The 25,738-nt window shown below is 39.8% G+C and overlaps 1 protein-coding gene across 6 annotated transcripts in view; it reads left to right on the forward strand.

Annotated features, from left to right (window-relative positions):
• Nucleotides 1–25,738, forward strand: part of fbxl4 (F-box and leucine-rich repeat protein 4) — a 134,413-nt gene that overhangs the window by 49,935 nt on the left and 58,740 nt on the right. For all 6 annotated transcript variants that reach the window (XM_048530816.1, XM_059645349.1, XM_048530815.2 and 3 more), the window contains 2 exons: nt 20,054–20,298; nt 22,804–23,017. In XM_048530816.1, coding sequence (XP_048386773.1) covers nt 20,054–20,298; nt 22,804–23,017 — 459 coding nt within the window. The remainder of the gene's footprint in view (nt 1–20,053; nt 20,299–22,803; nt 23,018–25,738) is intronic.

A 25,738-nucleotide genomic window follows, 5' to 3' on the forward strand; every position in this document is an offset into this window, starting at 1 on the left:
ATATTCCACGCACCTGAAAGTCTTAAAATGAAATAAAGGAGCGTTGTATTTCTAAGAGTTCCACTTGCCCTGAGGCTGCTATTAGACTGTGGATTCTGCTGGGTGAACCTCACTGTACATCACAATCTCATGAGCCCAGAGAGCTCACTGCGCATACAATTTGCATTTTATGTTCTGAGACAGTTTGACAGAGCACTTACTTCTCTTGTGACATTATAAAGATTTTTGACTAAGTATGAAATATTCCCCAAAGGTCCAGTTGATTTCCTGGCCTGTTTTTCAAGGTGGCTTTGCATCAGGCTAAAGTTGCAAAGCTCAGGCTATCTCTCATCTTCTGCTTTCATGCGCTCACAACTTGGATCACTGCCCAAGTCAGAAGTTGTACTGCCACTTTGTGTTGTTATTTATCCAATAACACGTAACATCAAAGTGAAAGTGGTCGTACAGTGGAAATCTGAGACAGCCTAACATGAAATATGCTGCTATGTTCCAAGGGATTGGCACACCATTTTCTTGATCTGGTCACAAATGATAAGCGCAGAGCTGAAGCAACTTTTATTATCATAATTTCAACTGGCTATTCTAAACTTCATTGGCTGCAAAGTGATTTGGGATACTCTGAAGTGGTGAAAAGGATAACACAAATGCAAGGTTTTCCAATCATTTGAAAATGTGTAATTAATTTTCTGAATTGGTGGTTTATATTGTTGTACATGTCTGTGGTATTGTTTTGCTGGTGAGTGTATCGTGATGGGCAATATGGACAATATGTTCACGAGATATTGAATAGAGTCACACCTCCAGAGACACTGGCACAAAGGTAGCACTGTTTTTGAGTCCCAAACCCCTGATCTCCTGGTTAGTGGGACTGCAATTTTTCTTTTACAGGAACAAAGCAATTAAGAGTCTGGCTCCAAACCAGGTTGACCAGCTGTCTCAGATTTTCTGGGACCCTCCTATATTGGAGCTGCTTTGCATCGATAAGACATAGAGGCAGAGGTAGGCCATTCAACCCATCAAGTCTGCTGTGCAATTCAGTTAGATCCTGGTTAATGTGGTAATCGTCAGCTGCACTGCCCTACCTTTTCCCCATAACCTTTAATTCCCTTAGTGAATCTATCTCAGCCTTAACTGCATTTAATGGTCTAACCCAAACAGTTTTTTTTGCGGTAAGGAATTCCACTCCCCATCTCTGTTTTAAATGGATGACTCCTTGTTCTGAGATTATAACCTCTCGTTTTAGACTCTCCCACGGAGGGATGAATCCTATCTGCTTCTACCCTATGTATCGCCCAAAGAATCTTGTGTGTTTTGATAAGGGTGCCTCTTATTCTTCTAAATTTCAATGTGTACAAGCCCAACCTCAGGTCATAAGACATTCCCTTCATACTATGATCCAACTGGTGAACCTTCCCTGGACTGCCTGCAATGCAAGTATAGCTTTCCTTAGATAATGGGACCAAAACTGTTCACAGTATTCCAGGGGTGGTATAACTCTAGCATTGTAAAGTTTTAGTGAGAGTTCCCTTTTTTTATACTCCATTTCCTTTGAAGCATTACACCTGCCTTCCCTTTTACCGGCTCAACCTCTATGTCGGCTTTTTGTGATTTACACATGAGAACTCCTAAGTTGCCCTGTGCTGTAGCTGATCAACCTTTGTACTATTGTGGTCTCAGTTTATATTTGGACAATCTTTTTCCAAGAGAACAATTCACAGAAGTCAGAGTTAACGTTTTTCTAGCCAGTTATGAACTAATAGACAATTTAGTCTCTGTAGGTATTTATTTAGTGTTGACCAATGCCACAGTGTTCATATGGATCCTAGGGCAGATTCAGTAGGAGAATTACAGGGTTCAGCTTGGCTTCTACAGACATTGGGACCTAAACAGATCTTGCAAGGTGATCTTTAAATGACTTCAAGGCCGTAATCTCATTATAGGCCTGTAAACTGCTTTATTACAAAAATTACAGTTGTGTTATCACTCTTCGCTCCATTGCAATTTATGTAATTTACTTGAGCAGGGAATAAATGTAATCTTGTTTATAATATCCTGTATTATCTTATACAAGTTGATTTTTGCTGACACTTGCTGTCTATGTTTGTACATTGTCACACATAAAGGAGGGGCAGGGAAATATGATGAATTTAAATCATGATTGGTTTTCCCCTCTTAAGCCAGAGACAGTATGATATTGTTTGATTTACTCCTTTCCCCCTTTACTGCTGTCTCTTACTGATGTAGACTGAAGGGTGTTCTCCAAATCCTGGTATTTAGATTCCAATTGTCAATATAAATCCGCAGGAAAATAGACTGACTTTCAAAATTCAGGAGAATAGCTTCACTACTCCACCAATGCATATAAATACACAGGAAATTAAGGAAGGCAGGACAGAAGAGGAGATAGGTTATTAATTGCAAGTTTTGCTAAATTCAGAGGCATTAAAAATCAATTCATGTGAATTATAATTTCCTGGAGATTAGTGTGCGACAATGGTTTCTTTGATGAACTAGACCAGGAGTTTTTCTTCTTGCCAGCAAATTGTAATCTTCTTTACAGCCAGCAACTTGGAGTCTGTTGGAAGGTCTGAATCAGGCTGTCAATTCAGCCCAGAGTGCTACTGTCCCTCTGGAGATCATATTGCAAATGACTTAGTCTTCCGGAATTGTGCACTTAGCAATTTGACACACTCTGATTTCAGTCATGCAACAAGGTCAGGCATTTCGGGTGCTGATGGCCCATCTTGGTGGGCTAATTGGAAGGCCATTAAGTGTAGCTTTATCTGCCTTTATTAGAGTTTCCTATGCAAGATGATGAGGTAACTGTAAAAACGTTAGTGACCATTTTAGCATTATGGGTCTGAATGCGTTGCTTTGTCCAGAGCTAGACAGAAACAGACTGACCTTCTCCATCTACATCTTTTATGTCTGCTTTAGCTGAAATGTCTATACAATGCAGGGAGTTCAGCAGCTTCTGAAAATATGATCATGAAATCAACCTCAATCAGTTTATGAGTCCAGAAAAAAATTCCATTTTTAAAAGAAACAGAACTTGAACATGAAAATATAGAGGAGAATACAGATTTCTTTGTTATTTGTCTTCATGCCCTCTGGCTGTGACAATATGCAGAATGGTAAAGTCACGAAACATTGGAGTGTTGCCAGAATTACAAAGCATGGTGGTGCATTATGGAATAAAGCATGAACTCTCTGTCAGCTTTGGTTTGGTAATACTCTTACCACTGTGTCAGAACATTGTGGGTTCATGTCGCACTGAGGGACTTCAGCATGAAAATGTAAGCTGACAGTCCTGAGTGGTACTCAGGGAATGTTACTTTATTGGAAATTTTTGGATGAGATGTTATTCTGCCTTTGTGATTGATGTAAAAGGCACAATAACAATCTTTTGAAGAAGAGTAGAGGACTCATCCCTGTTGTCTTGATCAATATTGATCCTTCAAACAACACTACAAAAACAATTAATCTAGTCATTATTATATTGTTGTTTATGGAAGCTTGCTGTACACAAATTAACTCCTGTATTTCCTGCACTGTAACAGTGATAAGTCTGTAAAAGTATATAATTTTCTTCAAAGTGTTTTGGAGATTATGAGGTCGTGAAAGCTGTTTTATAAAATCAGGTTTTTTTTATTTTATCTGAGGGATAATCTGGTAAAAATACTCCATTTAAGTTTTTTCTGTCAAATATAGAACTTAATAAAGTCACAGTTTAAGACCTGATTTTTAATCAGTCTGTTGACTATTAATATTCAGCAGTTGCATCCAGCTTAGAGCCTTGAAAACTCATAACCGTATGAAGTTTACAAATTTGGTTATTTTTTGCTGATGTCTGGACTTTTTTTATAAATAATAGGGGTGATTTCTTAACTGTGCTATCTACCAACAACATTCACAATATTTCACAATTGAATCACATGTTTATAATTTGAGATACTTGCTGTGAAATTTTGGTTTTAAGAATGATCTTATAGAGTGATGATCATTGTAAGAAACCATTAAAAATCAGACATCCCTTGTGAAGTATAACTAGAAACCAGCATCTCCAGCCAGCCAGATTCAGTCTGAATCTAATAATATTGAAATGCTTTAAAATATAATTGTTTATTTGGCCCTGTGGATGGTACACTTGTTTCAGGTACAGGTGTTATGAGTTCAAGCCCTATTCAAGAATTGCACTTTATAATCCACTAAGATTGCTGCCCTAGTTCAATACTTGAGAGAATGCTCCATTATTGAAGATACTTTAGTTGAAGCTCTAAATTAAGGCCCCGTGCACCTTTTCTAGTGATTTAGGGGATTTTAGTGATTCCATTTGCAGAAATAAGTGAAGTTCTCCCCCTATACTGGCTAACACCTCTCCCTCATCTGATAACTCTAAATCAGGTTACGAAATCATTAATCCCTTTGCTGTTTGTGTGACCTTGCTGCATACAAAACGATTGCCATATTGATCCACATGACAACTTGCAAGTAATTTATTGTACGTTGTATACTTAAGGACATTTCTGAAGAATGTGATATTTTGCTGCATAAAGCCTGGTCTGTTTGATAGTTTAACATCTTCTTTTTGAGTTTTCTGGCCAAATGCAGGTCTGACCACAGCAATATGACCTCCAGCACAGTTGGGGCAAGGAAGTAGCTCCTGAATACACTCCAGCTAGAAAGGGTGACCAAATCATGTTCTGTTGGCATCAGTCCAATCCACATGCGCCCCCACCCAACCAGCTAAGCCCACTGACCCCACCCCTGACTCAAGGAGTCTATGTTTCTGGGACATTATATGTTTTTATGTGTTTGTTGTAACCTGGAAGTCCTGCTTGATGATCCCATTTCTTTTCAACAAATAGCTGACCAAGAATCACTCCTGCTTTTACCACCTGCCATTGGTCAAGAGTTAGCTACATTGCAGTGGTCCTGGAGTCATTTGAAGGCCTTCCCCAAAGTGCTTTAGTGAACCAGATTTTTTCTTCAAAAATTGACAATGGTTTCATGGTCATCATTAAACTCATAACTTTAGGTTTTTTTATTTGCCTTCAAATTTTATCATCTGACATGGTGCAAATTGAAGTCCAGTCCTCAGAACATTATCTAGGTCTCTGGATTAATAATCTAGAGATAGTCTAAGCCATCACCTCCCTTAACTGTTAATTGAACAACCAGGAATGGACAATAAATGTGGCCTAGCCAGTAATGTCCACATCCTACAACTGAATAATGAAAACAACCTGTTTGGCTACATTATAAACTAACCATCAAATCCTGGGGTGGGACTTGAACTCAGAGCTTCCGGCCAAGGATACTATCCACTGTATCATAAGCTGTCCTCTTACTGCTTAAATGAAAGATTTATTTGGAGGCCAAGTATTTTTAATGTTTGTACAGCAATTGGAATAAGACAATTTTTTTAAAAGTAGCTTTGCTTCAACATTCCAGACAACAGCCCTGCTTCTTCGGTTAGCTTGTTAAAGCTCAGGGTACATTAATGGAAGAGCAGTGATCATGTATAAAACGCAGCTTCAACTGCTACCTACTATGCCAGCACATTTTGTTACAATAGTCGTAACTACAGACCTTCCATAGACCAAAATGATTTATGAAAAAGGATGAATACTGCCCTTAAATGGCTGCTCTGATCATCTTAACCACAGATTGAGGTAAGTTCAAGAGACTAATGTGGAATAAATAAAACTGTCTACACTGAAAAATGCATTTTCTTTGCAAAGACATGGGCTTTTTGATTGGGGATGAATCATATAAGCTCCCGGAGTGGCAGGGAGCCAGCTTCTGCCAAAGAAAGGCTGGACAGGCACTTTGGGGGAGGTAGCCCTGATGAAAATTAAGTTCCTGTCTTCTTGCCTTTGTCCATGTAGGTATTTACAAACAACATTCCCAACTCCTGTCTGATTGACCCCATCGCTGTATTCTGACGTGGCAGCATTTTGTGACCTTTTAGCAAGATCAATTGACACTTGATTATTTATTTACATATGTTGGATGTGCTGTCAGTCTTGGTGCCGACCTTCCTTATGAATTGTGGCGGGCAGCTCAAGGTCGGCTGGGCTAGCCACCAGATATATTTTATGTGCCCAATGCTGAGCTACAACCCAACAGGGCCATGTATTATCCAACCCCTGGAATGGAGATTGAACTCACAGCCTTCTTCCACAGAGCTGAATATCACCAGTAGAATCAGAGCTAACTGTTGTGCTCCTAAAGAATTAATTAAACAAAAGAGAAGATTAAAATAATCCACAAAAATAACATTTTTGATGAACTGGACAAAATCAAAAGAAGGTTAAAACCTAAGTACATGCGTTGTCAATTGCAAGATTTATTCAGAAGATTTTTGAGCATGCAAGGTAAAAAATCAAAGTAATTCTGCCATCAACAATCTGGAGAGTGGGATCCAATTTAAACATTAGTTCAGCTTTTGTTGCTGTATTTTTGGTAAAACATTAACTTAATTGGCAATCAAAAAGTTACTAATGCCACTATTATGTAAGTAAATCAATGGATTTAAAAGGTGTTTATGCCAAAACGACTGCAGTCAGTGTGGACAAGCCGTAACACATCTTCTCTTGTAATGATGATGATTTATAGTTGTACTGGGATTGTTCCATTATGAATCTCATTTTTAAACAAATGGCATTTTTGGCCATTCTTAAATCAGATCGGGCACGACCTTATGAGATCGCACATCAGGCTGAAAGTACTAAATGTCTGTCTTGTGCCCTTAACTCGTGTGTCCATTGTTAGGAGACTAATTCCAAAACTTATTGAGATGCCTCTGACATTCTGATACATTGTTCTTTTTTAATGATCATTTATTTCTGGTTTAGGGCTGTTTGTTTTGCAGTCAGAGTAAGATACCCGAGATTTGGATGAGGATCAGAAGTTCCAGATTATGTGAGGCAGCCTGTGAATGTAGTAATTCTGGATTTGCAGTCCACATTCAGACACTTGAAGCATGACTTGTTGTGAAAACTGAGATGTTGATGCTATGACATGACAGTTGCTCGAGGATAAGGACTGATGAAGCATTGGCCCTGTCAGAATAAGTATTTAACATAGACTGCATAAAATCTAAAGAATTGGCTGCAGAAAAAAATAGCCTTGCTCATCCAAACAAAATTGGAGTGAAATATTGTTTATTGGGTTTTAAATTAAGTTAGAAGAAATTCATTGGGTTACAGCTCATTTACTGATACAGATAAGCCTCAGGAAATACTTTTTGAATACAAGCACTCAGCAAGAATTAACTCATGGCAGTTCAGTAGGTCTGTGTGGAAGTGCACTGAGATACACCGGCAAGCACACTCTTATTTTCACACTCTTGGTCTGGTTTGTTCATTTAGATGATTTTTCACTTAGTGGGAGATGGGGGGTAAGGTAGGCTTCCTACATGTGGCTTTAGTCTTCCGTGGCTGGGTGGGGAAGAATGAAACACAGCTCCCATTCTAGATCATTATTCCGCAGCCTCTGTTAGAAAATGCTTTACTACAGCAATCATACTCAGAGCAGTCAAGCAGTATTAGTGCATGCTATCCTGGCTCACAAATAAAAAATAACCATTTATCATGAGCTACAGTCACTTTTGTATGGATTTTCTTTTACACAGTTGGAAATATTGTGCAATTTTGCAAAATAGACCTCGCAGATTCTATCCAACTATTTCACCCTTTTTCTGATAAGTCAGCATTTCCTAATCAACTGAAATCAGGAATAATGGAGTAGTTGTCAGAACTAATTATTACGTAATCTATATTATGTTTGATGAAACTTGCATTGATTCCGTCATTGTGTTCACCACTTTGTCCATGTCTAGAGCTAATGACTGAATTTAGAACACTTCAAAATATGAGGCACAGCAATTGCTGTCTTAATTGTGCATGAATTTTCTATTCAGTAGAGTAGAGGTTAACTGTTCCAGTCAGAAAAGGGATGGGGGAGGACAAATAACTAGCATAAGGACTATTTTGCATTTGTTATCTGGTGTTTTCCAGTGAATTTGACAAGTTTAAGTTGGTGCTATCTCTGCTAAAGGTCAGTGTAAAAACTTGTGTAAAGTAGACCAAATAACATTGTGGTTATACTTCTGAAAAAAAAACAAAACATTTCTATTGTAATATATTTTTAGATATTCAACATAACATCTTGTTTGGAGACAGTGGAACTTACAGAATGCAGTAGTCCAGTGGATCTTAATTCATCCGCTCCTTGCAGTTAAATTTGTTCCTTTATTACTTAAATGGTCAGAACCAAAAAAGTTCTAATTTATCTGTTTGTTCTTGCCCATGTTTCTTTCACTGCTGTCCAGCTAGGTGGAAATATTCGTGCCTAGTTCCACAATTTTACCTAACTTGTTTTAGCCAAAGAATCACTTGCACTGGGTGTTGTATAAGGTGATAGATGTGAAAGAGTTAATCGGAGCAAATCTGAAGCTCCACCCACTCCAATATATATGGTACAATGATTGGATAGAGCATCAGGCAGTTGAGATGGTTTGGTCAGCATTCAGGATTGGTCTGAATCATAGAATCATAGAAACATACAGCACGGAAAAAGACCCTTCAGTACAACTTGTCCATGCCGATCAGGTATCTTAGATAAATCTAGTCCTGTCTGCTAGCATTTGGCTTGTATCCCTCTAAACCCTTCCCATTCATATACCCATCCAGATATTAATGTTGTTATTATACCAGCCTCCACCACTTCCTCTGGCAGCTAATTCTATACACACACCACCCTGTGCATGAAAACATTGCTGCTTGGGCCCCTTTTAAATCTTTTCCCTCTCCCTGTAAACCTATGCCTCCTCGTTTTGGACTCACCTACCCTGGGAAAAAGACTTTGGTTAATCACCCTATCCATGTCCCTCATGACTTTACAAACCTCTGTAAGATCACCCTCAACCTCCAAAGCTTCCGAGAGACCAACTAATTCTTTCTCTTCTCCTCTACATCAGTCAATAGAAGAGTAAGAAGTAAAAGACACCACAGCTTCCACCCCCACCCAGTTGTACCACCACCATCTCTGAGGATGATGCCAAACAAGGCACCAACATTTGCACCTTTCACCACCAGAGACATTCACCTCAATGGTCACACCAATTTGTGCAACTGAGCCTATTGTACCCGGGGAGCTCAACACTGACAGTGGCACACAGCCAGTGTAGGAAGCAATGATGACAGGGCTGTTGGAGATCAGGCATCAGCTCGGTCCCATGCAGATGACATGCCTGTTTATTTGGTCATAAAAAAACATTATCAATCAACAGACAGAGGGAGGGAAACATCAGGAAGTGATGCCTAAGGCCGTTACTTCTTATTTAGTCATCAGGTAGGTGAAGTTGGAGGCAGTCATGTTTTCCTGGACTCATGTGACCAGGAGTGTCAACGTAACTTGTATATGATTACTGCCATGTCATAAGTCTTATCTGGGTACCTAAGCACGGATTTGTGAAGGGAAGGTCGTGCCTCACAAACCTTATTGAGTTCTTTGAGAGGGTGACCAAACACGTAGATGAGAGTAAATCGCTTGATGTGCTGTATATGGATTTCAGCAAGGCGTTCGATAAGGTTCCCCACAATAGGCTATTGTACAAAATGCGGAGGAATGGAATTGTGGGAGATCTAGCAGTTTGGATCGGAAATTGGCTTGCTGAAAGACCACAGAGGGTGGTAGTTGATGGGAAATGTTCATTCTGGAGACCAGTTACTAGTGGTGTACCGCAAGGGTCGGTGTTGGGTCCACTGCTGTTTGTCATTTTTATAAATGATCTGGATGAGGGTGTAGAAGGATGGGTTAGTAAATTTGCAGACGACACTAAGCTCGGTGGAGTTGTGGATAGTGACGAAGGATGCTGTAGGTTGGAGAGAGACATAGATAAGCTGCAGAGCTGGGCTGAGAGGTGGCAAATGGAGCTTAATGCAGACAAGTGTGAGGTGATGCACTTTGGTAGGAGTAACCGGAAGGCAAAGTACAGGGCTAACGGTAAGATTCTTAGCAGTGTAGATGAGCAGAGAGATCTCGGTGTCCATGTACACAGATCCTTGAAAGTTGCCACCCAGGTTGACAGGGCTGTTAAGAAGGCATACAGTGTTTTAGCTTTTATTAATAGAGGGATCGAGTTCCGGAACCAAGAGGTTATGGTGAAGCTGTACAAAACTCTGGTGCGGCCACACTTGGAGTATTGTGTACAGTTCTGGTCACCGCATTATAAGAAGGATGTGGAAGCTTTGGAAAGGGTGCAGAGGAGATTTACTAGGATGTTGCCTGGTATGGAGGGAAGGTCTTACGAGGAAAGGCTGAGGGACTTGAGGCTGTTTTCATTAGAGAGAAGAAGGTTGAGAGGTAACTTAATTGAAACATATAAAATAATCAGAGGGTTAGATAGGGTGGATAGGGAGAGCCTTTTTCCTAGGATGGTGACGGCGATAACGAGGGGGTGTAGCTTTAAATTGAGGGGTGAAAGATATAGGACAGATGTCAGAGGTAGTTTCTTTACTCAGAGAGTAGTAAGGGAATGGAATGCTTTGCCTGCAACGGTAGTAGATTTGCCAACTTTAGGCACATTTAAGTCATGATTGGACAAGCGTATGGACGTACATGGAATAGCGTAGGTTAGATGGGCTTGAGATCGGTATGACACTCAGCACAACATCGAGGGCCGAAGGGCCTGTACTGTGCTGTTATGCTCTATATTCTATGTTCTATGAATTTCGAGAAAGCCCTGAGACTAATAAAGAAAGAAGGGTTGATGCCAGCATTCTCCCTAAGGTACCCAGGCCTTACCATCACAATGTCAACAATGGTTCTCTGCTGTCCCTCAGTGACATTGTATGAATACACAGTGTTAGTTGGCACATGTATACTGGCAACATTTGGCTTGCAGTCCCTGCTCCAAACTCACTAGCTACATGCTCCCTTGCAGAAATTAAACCAATCTGTTCACCACCTTGGTGTGAAATTTGACCCAGTGTGAGCTTATTCCCACCATCACTAGAACCATCCGTAAACTTGAGGGCATCTAAAACTTTGCTGCCTTTCTCATAGCTTACCTTATCTTTCCTTCACTGCGGTGTTACCTCCATAATCTCCTCCAGCCGACAACTTCTCTGTGTTCTTTCAATACTTGCTCATGTCCTCCCAGTTTTAACTGGTTCATCATCAGTAGCTGTGCCTTCAATTGGCTACGGACCAAGCTCTGGAATAATCTCCCTACACCTCTCCATCTCTGTCCTTCACTCTCCTCTCTTGCACCAGTGGGAAGGATGTCCAAGATGTCCAAGAGACCTGGCCCCACTGTATATGCCTAGGAATACAAACAAGCACAACCCTACTATCCTCAACAGCATTGTCTTGGTGTTGACATGTTTATCTGTGTGCTGTACAGCCAAGCTGCATTTACCAGAATTATTCAGCAGCTCCAGCAGCGAGGTTCAGCTGTGTTGGCCCCAAGTAATCACCTCTGCCCTAGTCTGCACAGTGAATGGGCCCTCGTATGAGGCATTGCAAGGCTGCAGTACCGGTCAATAACATCACAACAGGGGTTAGGGCTACCAGGGTCCAGTCAGACCCAGGGCAGGCATCCTTACTGGGCTAGGCCTGAAGCCTGGGCCTTGCATTCCTTTGGTCACCTGTTGGAATCCACAGTGAAGAGGACAGTGTTAGTTCTAATGTGGATAGGAAGGAATTGTATACACCCAGGCTCCAAACTCCAAATAAGGAGCTAGAGTTCCTGCATATCCTCCAACTTTAGCACCAACATGGTATCTCCTTTTTGGAGATAACACATCCAGTCAGTACAATATAAAAGAATGGCAGAAAAAGCCTGAGGGGCTGAATGGCCTGATTCTGCTCCTGTGCCCAATATTACACAATACCTGCTTTAGTTTCTTGCCCTTTGACTATTGCACATTGAATAAGCCGTGAAGATTAACAAGGATTTGAGTTTCCTCTTAATGAAGGCAAAATCTTGACAATAAAATACGAGGTAATAGTAAAGTCTTCTAGCTTAAGATATTTTTTCTTCTTTCTTTCATGGGATTTGAACATCGCAGGAGAGGCCAGCCTTTGTTGGCCATCCCAAGTTGATCTTGAGCTATTTGACAGGACAGTGAAGAGTCCACCACAATGGTATGGGCATGGAGTCACATGTAGGCCAGACCAGGTAAGGGACGGCAGATTTCCTTCCCTAGAGGACATCAGTGAACCAGAAGAGCTTTAGTGACATTACTGATATACTTATATTCCCGATTTAGACTTTGCATTTAATTTCCACCAGCTATTTAGAGGGATTTGTACCCATGTTTCCAAAGCATTAATGTACACATCTGGAGTTTCAGTCCAATGATATTACTGTTATGCCACCATCTCTGCCTCCCACCCGCAGAACTGGTTCAGCAGACTGTTATTATGACAAATTATAATCATTTATTGATTGGCTGGTGACTGTGCACAACAAAGAATCCTGGCCGCAGGTTCTAGTCTCTGCCGTGAATTAGTTGACTGAATATTTATGGCTTTCCACAGACTGTGATCAGCATATCTACATGTAGAACATTTAAGACCATTTGATTCCATGATTCTAGTTGACTTTTTTTTCTGAAAAGAAATGCTTTCCCCATGTTTGGTGCGATGATATTGTTTTGACTATATTATTTGAATGAGCATTATTTTTTGAGTTGTCCCGTACAGGCTGCCAAATGGGTTGTTTTGCACAAATGAAGAGTGAGAGTACTCTTAACAATCACGTCTTTTAAAGAAAGACTACTTTGTAGCCATATGGATCACTGACAGCCTACAGGGAAGAAAGTGTGCAGTATTGTGTCTTGGTTTTGTTTACATGGATTCCAGGCCCACAGCAATAAAGGTGGCTATTACATGTCTTCTGAAATGGTCTGACAAACCACAGTTGTATCAGACTGATTATAAAAGGACTGAAACCAGATGGACCACCAGGTATCAATCAAGGCAGCAGAATGGACAACAGCATACATAGCCTTGTCAACCCTTCAAAATCGTTAAAAATTTTTTTCCTAATTGGATTTGGAATTGCTCACTGTGCTACACACTAGGGTTCCTAATTAAAGGATGCATTAATATCACACGGTTTAATATATATAGTCATATAAACATTGAGTTTCTGATAGCCAGAGTGGAATATTCTGCAAACTGAATAACAGGCTCGCTTCATTTCCTAAGAAAAGTCACCTGGACCCTGTACCAAACAGGTGGTCCTCTGGACACTGGGCAGGTCTTTCTAGATGGAATCAGGTCCACTAGGAGCTGTCAACCAATTGGAGGCAGGCGTGTCGGCGTGTGGGAACCTTTATAGAAGATGTTGTGGCAGCTACCAAAAGAACACAGTCCGGAGATCAACTATTACTCTGGTGCACACAGTAGTACTTTCTAAGGTGAAGTCAGTGAGTTTTGTTTTTGACGGTATTGTTTGATTTAAGTTGCATATCAAAATGCTTTTACCTCAGAAGCAATGTGTAGTGTTGCATGAAGCAACGTCTACTCCTTAATGGCCAACACCAGTCACAGAAGCTGATCTACAAAAAGTACTTTGTTGAATTGATAGCTAAGTTAAAACAAAAATCTGATTCATATCCAGAAAAAGAGAATTTCTGGCTCTCAAGTCCAGACTGGATTCCCAGTGCTGCCCCTATCAGTGCACAATAGTAAGGTTGTGTGTTAAGACCATCATTCCTATCACAGTAATCCTGAGAGTGGCGGGTGTTGAGAGGGGAGGAGTTTCTTTTAGCTTCTTTGCAGAGTGTTTCTTTTTCGCAGAATTCTGCGTAGCCAAATGATATTAGAAACAAACCAGCAGCTCGACCATTGAAGCGGCCGAGTAGGGGAACAATTTTCAAGTTTCTGAGTAAGCTGTCAGGTTGACATTCCAGGCTTGGGTTCTGCTGAAGAGTTCTCCTGAAGCATCCACTTGTCTATTCTCAGCACAGATGTATTGCCTGACTTGCTGGTGGATCCAGGTACTTTGTATTTTTGCTGTATGCCTGCATGTGTTTTCCAGTTAACTTAACTGTATATTTTCTCAGATCTATAAATTGAAATGCACAGTGACCTACAAACTAACAATGCCGTTGGGTTATAAAGTAGCTTAAGGCAGTTTTGGCCCTTGATGTTTGATTTCACATGTAGAGATAAAGGATCACTTATACTGCAGGAAACCTTTAATGTAGTCCAATTTTTGTGGGAGAATAAACAAGGTATGATGCATAGATGTCGGGGGTTTGTTTGGGGGTCAGCTGTGGAGCAAATGGGGCATGAATCACTGGAGGACACTGCCTAGGGATTGATCAAAGTGTAGTTAATGCAGGGAAAGGCAACAGCTGTGAACCAGAAGGGCAAAACCATAAGCCAATTTATACAAAAAATCTCACGGGTTGTTTTTTTTTCACATGAATAGTTTTACTGTAGAATTTAATGCATTTGGATAATCTTCAAGTGCTGATGAAGGTAATGCTAGTGGGTAAGAGTGAACACATTTAGAAGGCATCTGAAAAATAAGGTTGACTGCTACAGGTGAGAGCAAATGTATTCTTAAGGTAATAAGAGAAGGTCCTTAGATAAATCAAATTGCGGAACAGATGCTGGATCATTGCTACATTGCATGTGTGATAACAGGCTTGCACTGGCATGGTGTGCATGCTTTCAGGAACTAAGCAGCTGTTCCACAGTTTCAGCACCAGGGCAAGCACAGCCACACTTTGCATATGCTGTTGTCAGGGCACTTGTGCTCTATGAGGACAACATATTCATCCACATTTTCATTTTCTGCTCCTCAGAAGAACAATGTTCTCTGAAATTTGTATTTGGGCAAATGTATATTTGTACTGGAGAGGGAAAACTGAAGCCACGAAAAAGATTGGATGGACTGAGGTTGTTTACTTTGGAATGGAGGTGATTGAGGTATACTAGTTTATGAAAAGACCATGATACATAGGAACAGAAGTCAGCCATTCAATCCATCGTGCCTGCTCCAGCATTCAATGAAATCATCATTGACCTGATAATTCTCAACCACACTTTCCTCTTGACCGTTGATTCTCTTCCTGATTAAAAATCTATCTCAGCTTTGAACATACATGTAATGACCCAGGGAAAGAGCTTACTTCTCTAAGCAGGAAGATTGGTGACTGGAAAGTAAAAATTTAAAATAACCTATAAAAGAAATTAGAGGGGAGGTGAGGGGGGACGGCATCTGAAAATCACTGTGTCAAAAGACAGCAGAGGCAGAAGCTCAACTTATTTGAAAAGTGTTTGAACAAGTGCCTGAGGCCCCGTAACCACCAGGGGGATATGGCTCAAGTGCTAGACAGTACGGACATTACCATAATTGTTCTATATTTTCTAAACATTTGAAGAAGAGACCCGTGTGAAGATGTGAGGAGAGAGGCAGGAGGGTCACAGTGTGTGAATTGATCCTTAGCAAGGCCAGATTCGACTCAGTGTAATGATGTAACAATTCTGTGATCCCCCGTCTTTGTTGAGTTCAAAAATCTAAACCGAAAAGCTAGTGGAAGGAACAAGATTATTTACTTTTAAGACTGGGAAGAATGTGCAGCTTGTCAGATTCCCTGTGAGAGGATGAAGAGAACAGACCTGTATTAGAAGGGCAGCAGTGGCAGGAGAAAACAACCAGTGACAGAGAGACCTGTTTTTACCTATCAGAACCAAAACCGTGATGTCACAAGAAAGCAGGCCAATGGTTAGTGAGTTTTGATTCTGTGTCACTCTAGTTTGGCCAGTTGATTTAAATCAGGAGACAACATTGTAGCTGAAGAGTCAAGATAGGCAATTTACTTCTAAATTATTTAGCATGCAAGTGAATTAACTAAGTGGATTAGAGATGATTGGGCGCCCAGTGTGTTGTAGCTGCAGCGTGTGGGAGCTAGTGAACACCGATGCGTTGCTGCTTGAGACACCTTGGCTCAGCATTGATGAGCGGAAGTTTAAACTGAGGATATTGCAACACATCAAAGAGGGAAAGAGGTACCTAGATACTGTGTTACCTGGATGCAGTCACATCTCTTAGATTAACTATGTCAAATGCGGTCTAACCTTGTCTAATAGCTCTGAGTTTCTTGTTTTTGGTGTGGATAGACTGCAGGCAGGATGAGCAACTTAACCTTGGTACAGAACACCATTCAAATGGAGGGAAAGAGGGTAAGAAAAATGTAATAGCATAGTTAGGGAAATAAATATTATTCTTTGCATCAAAGACATAGAATCCTGACAGCTGCGTTGTCTACCTTGTATTAAGATTCACGACATCTCTTCTGGGCTGGAGAGGAATTTGGACTGAGATTGGAAAGGATCTAGTTGTCTGTAAAGATATTAAAAATATTGCTAGGACTAGGAAAGCAGTTCTGTTGAAGGATTAGAAAGCGACTCGGTGCCAAATTCTAAAACTGGACCACAAAATAATAATCTCAGCATTATTACCTGAGCCACATGCAAATTAGTGTAGGGTAAATGAGATGAAAGAGATAAATGCATGGCTGAAAGATTGGTAAGGGAGAAATGGGTTCCAATCATGGGGCAATGACCCCAGTACTGGAGAAAGAAAGCTGTTCCATTGGGATAGGGTTCATTTGAACCATGATGGGACCAGTGTCATGGTGAATCATATATCTAGGGTCGTGGATCGGGATTGAAGCTAATTAGTAGGGAGAGGGTTTAATTAAAGGGAAGTTCAAAAATCGAAAAGAAACACAAGGGTAGAGATGCAGTTTTGGAAAGAAGTAAACAATTACCAAACTGTGACAGGAAGGGGCAGACAATGTATGCAGAAATTAGAACCAAAGTAAGTAGAAATAGTAAAATGTCAAAGCTCTATTTGTAACAACATAAATGAGTTGATAGCATAAACAAAAATTAATGAATATGACTAAATAGTTATTACAGAGACGTGGTTGTAGGGTGACCAGGGCTAGGAGCTGAATATTCAAGGATTTTCAACAAACCTTAAAAACTGGCAGAAAGGAAAAGGACATGGAGTAACTTTGTTAATAAAGGAAGGCACCAGTGAAGTGTTAAGTTGCGATACAGGTGCTATAGATCGCAGTGTACAATCAGAAAGTGCTTGAGTGCCATTTCTATTTCAGATTTCCAGCATCCACACCATTTTGATTTTATTTTATCTGATATCCGTACAAACAATGAATAACAAGGGAAAGAAGTCACAGGTAGGATTCATCCACAGGTCCGCAAAGAGTTGACTGACTGTAGAACAAAATGTAAATCATAAATAATGGAGATATGCCAGCAGGGCCCTACATTTGCCATAGGTGACTTTAATCTGCATACTGACAGGACAGATCAGATGGCCAAGCATATTATGGCAGATGAATTTGTTGGATTCATCTGGGATTCCTTCTTGGAGCAGTACAAAACATAACCCATCTGGGAACAAGCTCTGTTTGACCTAGTGATGTGTGCTGAGATAGAATTAAGAGATCTCACAGTTAAAGACGCTGTGGGGGATCTTTTAATGATCATAAATTTCAAATACATTTTGAAGGAGAGCAAGCTGAGTCTCAAACTAATGTCCCCAACTTAAATAAAGGCAGTTACAAAGGTTTGAAGAAGGCATTATCTAAAGCAGACTGGGAAAATAGACTAAGGTAAAGGTCAGTCAAGAGCAGTAGCAGGCATTTAAATAGATATTTCATAATGCTCAACAAACATTTATTCCAGTCAAAAAAAATGACATAATGAGAAGGATGAACTACCCATGGCAGAGAAAAATGATCAAGAAGATTTTCCAATCAAAACCTAAGACATTCAAAGTGACAGCTCTAGAGGTAAGCCAGAGGACTGAAACTTCTTTAGTAACCAGCAGTAGATAGCTAATGAAAAGGGATGAAATTAGTTATATAAGTGATTTGACAATAAGCATAAAACCAAACAGCAAAAAGCTACTATGAGTATATAAAAAAAGTCGCTAAAATGAGTGTTGTACCTTTAGAGGATGAAGCTAGTGAATTGATAATGGATAACAGGTAAATGTCTGATAATGTAAATCAGTATTTTGTATTGAGCATCATGGTGCAGAACATTATAACTATCCTAATGTAATCAGATAAGCAAAATGCTAATGGGAGGAAACATTTTTTAACAGTCTCTGTCATGAGGGACAAAGTATTTGACATACTAATGGGGCTGTAGACAGACAAGTTGCCAGGACCAGGGCCAGGACCAGATGGCCTGCTTCCAAGTGTTTTAAACAAAGTGGCTGCAGAAATAGTTGGAGGTATTTATTAAAATATTCCAAAATTCATTGGATGCTGCGAGGATTCTAATAGAATGGAACACCATCATTGTGACACCCCTGTTCAAGAAGAGATGAAGACAGAAATAGGAAATTATAGGCCAGTTAGCCTAACATCTGTCATTGGGAAAAAGCTGGACTCTGTTAGTAAGGAAGAAAGTGCAGGGCATTTAGAAAAGCTTCATACGACCAAGCAAAGTCATCTTGGTTCTGTGAAAGAGATAATCTATTTGACAAGCTTCCTAGAATCCCTTAAGGATATAGCCAGCAGAGTTGGAAAAGGGAAACTGGTAGTTGTTGGGTATTCAGAAGCTATTCGATGGGGTGCTACATAAAGGTAGTTGCACAAGATAGGTGCTCACTGTATTGGGGCCATGTTTTAACATAGATTGAGGACTGGTTAACACATTTGGCACAAAGAGTCAGGATAAGTGAGCTTTTCCGTTTTGGAAATATGTAACAAATCGAATGCTGCAAGAATCAGTTCAAAGGCCTCAATTGTTTACTATTTATATGATTAACCTGGAGGAGGAGATAGAGTATAATGTATCCACATGGTCCAAAATTAAGTGGGAGGCCAAGACGTGATGAAGACATAAGGAATCTACAAAGGAAAAATATATGTTGAGTGAATGGGCAAGAACTTGCAGATGAAGTTTAATATTGGAAAGTAAAATGTCGTACACTTTAGCAGGAAGAATAAAAAAAATGTCCATTATTTAAATGGAGAGAAACTGCAAATAAGTGCAACACAGAGGGATCTCGGTTGTTCTTGTGCATGAAACAAAAAGTTAGCATGTAAATGCAGTGCGTAATTAAGAAGGCAAGTTAAATTTAGGTCTTTATTGCTAGACATTGGAGTTTAAAAATAGGGAAGGCTTGTTATAACTGTACATGATTTTGCTGAGTACTGCGTAGTTTTGGTTCCTGTATTTAAACTAGGATATAATAGCATTGGAGATGGTTCAAAAGAGAATCGATAGTCTAGAATTCTCGACCCCAGTTAGTTGTGGAGGCTAGATAACTGGAAGTATTTAAAGAGAAGGTTGATAGAGCTTTGAAAATCAAAGAATTGAGGGCTCAGTGAAAGAAGAGCTAAGGCCTGGGCCAGATCAGCTATGACCTTGCTGAATGTTAGGACAGGCTTGGGGGACTGAGTGGCCTATTCTTGCTCCTCTTTTCTTATGTTCTCTCTGCCATTATATTGAGAAATGAAAAATCAGCTGGGATTCTCACTCCTGATTGACATGCTGTGTGAATGTATGAGTCAATAATGTTCAATAATAGCTGGTGGACTTGTGGACCTGATCAACCTTTCACAACAATAATAACTACTTGGGTGATTTATTGAATAGTACCCGAAAAGGAATAAGAGCTTTCAGAAAGGAGTAAACTAGTGAGGAAAATAATAAGGAAGAATTGTCTGCATAGTGTTTCAAAGCTGCACAAGTTAAGTTGATCTCTCCAGGGCTCTGAATTTCCTCAAAACTATTCATGGTGAATATCGCAAGGACCTTGTGGGGAATGGCTGATGGCACAAGCAGTCCAGGACAATCTCTGTCGAGTATGAACAAATTCTCCTTTCCAATTATTCTGATTTCTCCCCCCAAAACTGAAATTCTAAAGTAATGCTTTATTTGATGGTAGCTCGTGTGAGACTATGTATGAGAGTAATGTGTAACAAAGCTGTACCTGGTTTTCATTCTGCTGTTTTTTTTCCCCCCACAGTTAATCCAGCTGATCCTCAGTCACCTGACAGTGCCAGACCTTTGCCAGTTGGCACAGACCTGCAAATTATTGTACCAACATTGCTATGATCCTCTTCAGTATGTCCAGCTCAGTTTACAGCCTTACTGGGCGGGACTGAATGATGCCTCTCTGGAGCACCTGCAGTCACGCTGTGCTCTTGTGCAGTCTTTAAATCTGTCTTGGACTGGGAATAGGGGATCCATCTCCATGGAAGGATTTTGCAGGTCAGTGTTAATGTAATTCTTGAATAAAAGTAATTTACTGCAGGCACCAAAGAATATTAAATATTCAAGTTTGTCATTAGTGAGCAGACGCTGTTGAGCTGATAATGTAGGCCTGGTGAATTGGCTTGTGATTGTGGAGTTGAACTCATCCAATGATGCAAGACAGCTCATTTAAATATGTTTTGGTGTTCCTAGTGCTTATCAATGGCACACTGCAAATGGCAAGTTGATGGTCTGCTGGGGGCTCTTGCAGCCTGGTTCTTTGAGAGAGTATCAGTTTATCTTTTGAGTAGTTTAAGACCAAATAATTGCAGTAGAGGGAGGTGATTTGACTATATTGGGGAGACAGAAGGCCACACAGGAGGAAAGTATGTTTTTTTTGACCGACATCTCCTAAAAGACCCATTCTAAGTGGGCACTGGAGCTCTGAAGCACTGCTATTGTGGTGAAGCTACATTTTGGGAGCAACTCTGATTAAATAAATTTGATAAGCCCAATGCACAGTTTTTATGTTGGCCCTCAATACACCACACTAGTTTAACAAACGGAAATGTGCGACACTAATCAGACGGTAGTAAGCCTCAGCTCTCTGTGTGCCTGATAATACAAGGTCCAGGTGTTTCAAGAACTGAGACTTCATGTCAGGCCGTCCATCAGTTTTACACTAAATAAAAACCAAAAGAACTGTGGATGCTGTAAATCAGGAACAAAAACAGAAGCTGCTGGAAAAGAGATAATGGGAACTGCAAATGCTGGAGAATCCGAGATAACAAAGTGTGGAGCTGGATGAACACAGCAGGCCAAGCAGCACCTTAGGAGCACAAAAGCTGACGTTTCGGGTCTAGACCCTTCATCAGAAAAACAGCTGCTGGAAAAGCTCTGCAGGTCTGGCAGTATCTGTGAAGAAAAAAATCAGAACAGTTCTGAGGAAGGTCACCGGACCCGAAATGTTAACTCTGATTTTTCCTTCATGGATGCTGCCGGACCTGCTCAGCTCTTCCTGCAACTTCTGTTTTTGCATCCATGAGTTTTCTTTTGTAGAGTGTAATGTTGCCTTTGTTTAAAAAATTGTCTGTTAGTGGTTGTTGTTTCAGGAGCCCTTTACATGTGAAACAATTTTTTTTGCAGCACATCTAATTCTGGCAATGCCTTCCTTACTTTCTGGAAGCAGTAGTGAATATTCTGTCTACTTAAGCACTAAACATATTTGAAATTTAATTTAATTCAGCAACTCTCGCTTTTTAAAATTTCCTTTAATTTTTAATTTAGAGAATGGAATTCCTTTCATTCCTCTTCCATTCCAAACATGCCATACCAGTCGGCCTGTCACTTGTGACAGTAGTCAGGCTGGGAGACCTTCCAGGAGACTGACTGAAGTTGGTATTGTACTATCTATTTGAAAAGTACAGTTTACCTGAATGTTGCCGTAAGGGATTCCTCCTTGCAATCTCTAATAACTTTATTCTACAAGGCACCCATTTGGAAAAAGTCATCCTCCCAGGCTAATCACAATTGTTTGTAAATATTTTTAATAATCAGCTTGTTGCTCCCTCTTAAATTCCAAGCACACAAACCAGAATTGCAAAGCATTGAGGCAATGTCCACAAAACTGAGTATTTTCTAATGTGGCAAAAAATGCCGGATTTGATCAGTTCAGGGGAACGGTATTGCAATTTTAGAAGAATTAGATGAAAAATATTTGACCAAAATGAGTTTTAAACTTCCAGCGACAAACATTTATCAACATTCTTATAATGTTTTGATTTTCTAAAATTTTCAAGAAACCGAATAGTGACTCCCTTTCCTTTCTTACATCTTCAATAAATCACACTCCTTTTCTAAGTATTTTGCTGGTAATCAAATATTTATTAGAAGCATCATATGTAGAGATCTTATCAAGATAGAAACTAATTTTTGTTTGTTCCTTTCGTTATCCTATACTTTGCAGTTCACCTCGATTGTTCTTGACTGTGGTTTTACTGAATGATGATGACTAAGAGATTGTAGTTGTTTGTTCCCTCTTCTTATTTAAGTACAGTGAATACAAAGTTTCACCTCCCTTGTTTCGTGAACTAAAACGAAGAAATGCCCAAAATGCACGATAGGTCAGTAAGCATCCGAAGGATGGGATAACTTTGCTGGACTGTTCTTCATATTGTGGCATTTATTTATGCACACTTGTTTTATTTTTTAAATGTAATGAGCTTTTGGATTGACAGGTTAGATTATTTTCTAAAATAAAAAGCAGCAGTACTTGACTGCTTTAATTAAGGTGTCAGTTTACCTACTGGATGAATAAATCTGTAAGCAGTAACTGATTTTTCAGATCTGTTCCATATATTAATTCAGAACTTTGCACCTTTTCACTTCCAGTGTAACATCTGCTGTTTTTCTATAGCTTACTCCTGACGTTGCCTCTTTGTGATGTCTGGCGCATACGCTCACAGCTTGACGCCTACTACTTTGACAGGATTTAACCCTATGATTGCTGTGCTTCCTGTGCAGATTCATGCAAGTGTGTGGATATGAGCTGGTGCGTCTGGAGTTGGCCTGCTGCCACTTCCTGAATGAAACTTGCCTCGAGGTTATTGCTCAGATGTGCCCAAACCTCCAGGAGCTGAACCTTTCATCCTGTGATAAACTAAACACTCAGGCTTTCTGCCATATTGCTAAGATCTCAGGTCTCCGACGTCTGGTCGTTTACCGCACAAAAATTGAGGTAGGAACTCCTGCAGTGATTGGCACTGACAGCGAATTGCTTAACGTGCTTGTTTATTTTTTTAAATGAAAGAAGTGCTTGTCTTAGAAATTGTATAACAAATTTAGCAGAATATGTATTAGAAAGGATTCCACAAACAGTTCAGATTTGAGTGATTCCATTGCTTTATAATTCTGTGTTTAAGATTGAATAGCCATACTTGTGTGACCTATGGATTTTGCCTAAATTGTTACAACTCACCAGGAATCAGGATGGATCCTGTCAATTTTATTTGACTTTTTGAGATCTAGAAGCATCCATTGGTAATAGTTAAGAATAAATAAAGACTTCACAAATGCTTATTACATCATCGATTTTTATCAAGAGACGCAGGAAAGTAGTTGGGATGTGCTTTATTCTGTTACGGTTCTGAGCTACAGAGAGTGATCTTCAATATGGGAGTTATATTACCTGGCTGCAAATCTGCATTCTCACTATACCGATGGAGCTAAATTCTGAAAGTTTTTGAACATGATAATGAGTCCAAATTATGAATATTTTACAAAAATGAAACAGCTAAAAAAGTATGCCCTAAGTTACAATGTCCAGGAGATTTTTAAACACAAATTGACACTGCTTTGCAATTTTCTTTAAGTTGGTATTGGCTCAAATATTTGTCTGATTCCATAACTTCACAAAAGTTCATGACCGCCCTCAGTTATGTAAGAGGAAAATCTGTTGGTGTAAAATCATAAAAGCTACATCAATATTTTTTACCTACCTGCATTTCTATGTAAGCAATTCAATACCCATTCAATTTGAACATTTAAAAAAAAATTCTCTTACCAATTGTACCATGTTATGCCTACTGACTTTTCATGCCTGATGCATTATCTAAGTGCTATTTTCTTGCGAGTTTTTAGTTCTCGAATTTATTTCCTGCACCTTCTCATTTAGTATTATCTGCAAATATAGATCCATTCCTTCTAAGGCTAGACTGAAATCGTTGAAGTTCTTAGGAATTGTAGGTGTTCCAGAACGGAAGCCTGTGGGATACCCTAATCCACTTTGAGTGCAACCTTTTCCTATAATTATCATTCCAGTTTACTGTTACTGCCTGAACTGCAGATCCTTGATTCCCTCTCGCAGTCTTCTGCATGATACCTTCTCAAAAGCTTTCTGACAGCCTATCCACACCATATGTAGAAATATAAAACAGACTGTAAGACATTTTACAAGTATTTTCAAAAGGAGAGTGGCTAAAGTAAATTTTGGCAGAAACAATTGTGGAAATTTTAAAAGTAGCAGACACTGTGTGTCTGTCTTCACAATGTACAAATTGCATATAGAAATAAGAGGTATCTGAGACACCAGTCAAATATGTACATTAAGTAATATAAATAGAGAATAAGTATAGGAGAAACTGAGTCAACAAAAATGAGACCATAAGGTGTAGCAGCCATCAGAACGCGGCCATCAGTCAGAGTCCGCTACAGCAATCAATAGGATTATGGCTGACCTGATAATTCTCAACTCCACTTTCCTGCCTTTTCTACATAATCCTTGATTCCCCTACTAATTAAAAATCTGATTCTCTCAACCTTGAATGTCCTTAATGACCCAGTCTTGAGGTTCTCTGTGATTAAAAAAAATTACAGATTCTCTAGCCTCAGACAGAAGAAATTCCTTCTCATCTTTGTCTTATATGGGTGACCCTTTACACTGAGATTGTGCCCTCTGGTCTTAGCATCTCCCACGAAGGGAACAACCTCTGAGCATCTACCCTGTCAAGCCCCCTACAAATCTGACAAATCCTCAAGACTTTTTTTATGTATTAAGGGATATGAGTGTTACTGTCAAAGAATTCTGGGTGATCTCTATAAAATTACAATTACGAAACAAGCTAGATACCATGAGATCGTTTCCCATGGTTGGGAAGTCTCAAACACAAATTCAGTGTTTCAGGATAAGTACTCAGTAAATATGACAGAGATGAACAAAAATGTCCCCATTCACAGGAATGTGAATCTTTGACATTCTCTATCCCAGTTGGCTGTGGTTGATTCATTGAGTTGTATTGTGTATATTTATGGCTGAGATACAGAGTGTTTAGATCTCTTTATGAATTTCGGGTTATGAAATATAGGCAAGGAAGTGGAGTTAAGGCCAAGATTTGGCCATGTAACAGAATAGAATTCCTAAATTGTGGGAGCAGGCCATTTGGCCCTTCAAGTTCATACCAACCCCTCCAAAGACCATCTCACCCAGGCTCACTCACCTACCCTATCCCAGTAACCTTGCATCTCCCATGGCTAATCCACCTAACCTGCATATCCCTGGACACAGTGGGAAATTTAGCATGGCCAATCCAGCTAACCTGCACATCTTTGGACTGTGGGCTCCTTGGAGGAAACCCACACAGACACGGGGAGAATGTACAAATTCCAGACAGTCACCCAAGGGTGGAATTGAACTCGGTTCCCTGGCATGTGAGGCAGCAGTGTTAACCACTGAGCCACCGTACTGCCCCAATGAATGGCAGAACAGGCTAAAGGTGCCTTTAGGATTACTTCTGCTAATGTTTCTCCTGTCCTTATATTCATTGCACTTTTCTATTCAACAAAGCTGTCATCTCATCAAGAATTTGTATCAAGTATATCAAACACAATCTTCCTTTCTGAAATCTGTGTGGGTTATTTCTAATTATTTTCTTATGCTTGAGATATTTTATCATTTTATCCT

Source organism: Stegostoma tigrinum, chromosome 4 (assembly GCF_030684315.1).
Source record: "Stegostoma tigrinum isolate sSteTig4 chromosome 4, sSteTig4.hap1, whole genome shotgun sequence".
Classification (NCBI taxonomy): domain Eukaryota; kingdom Metazoa; phylum Chordata; class Chondrichthyes; order Orectolobiformes; family Stegostomatidae; genus Stegostoma; species Stegostoma tigrinum.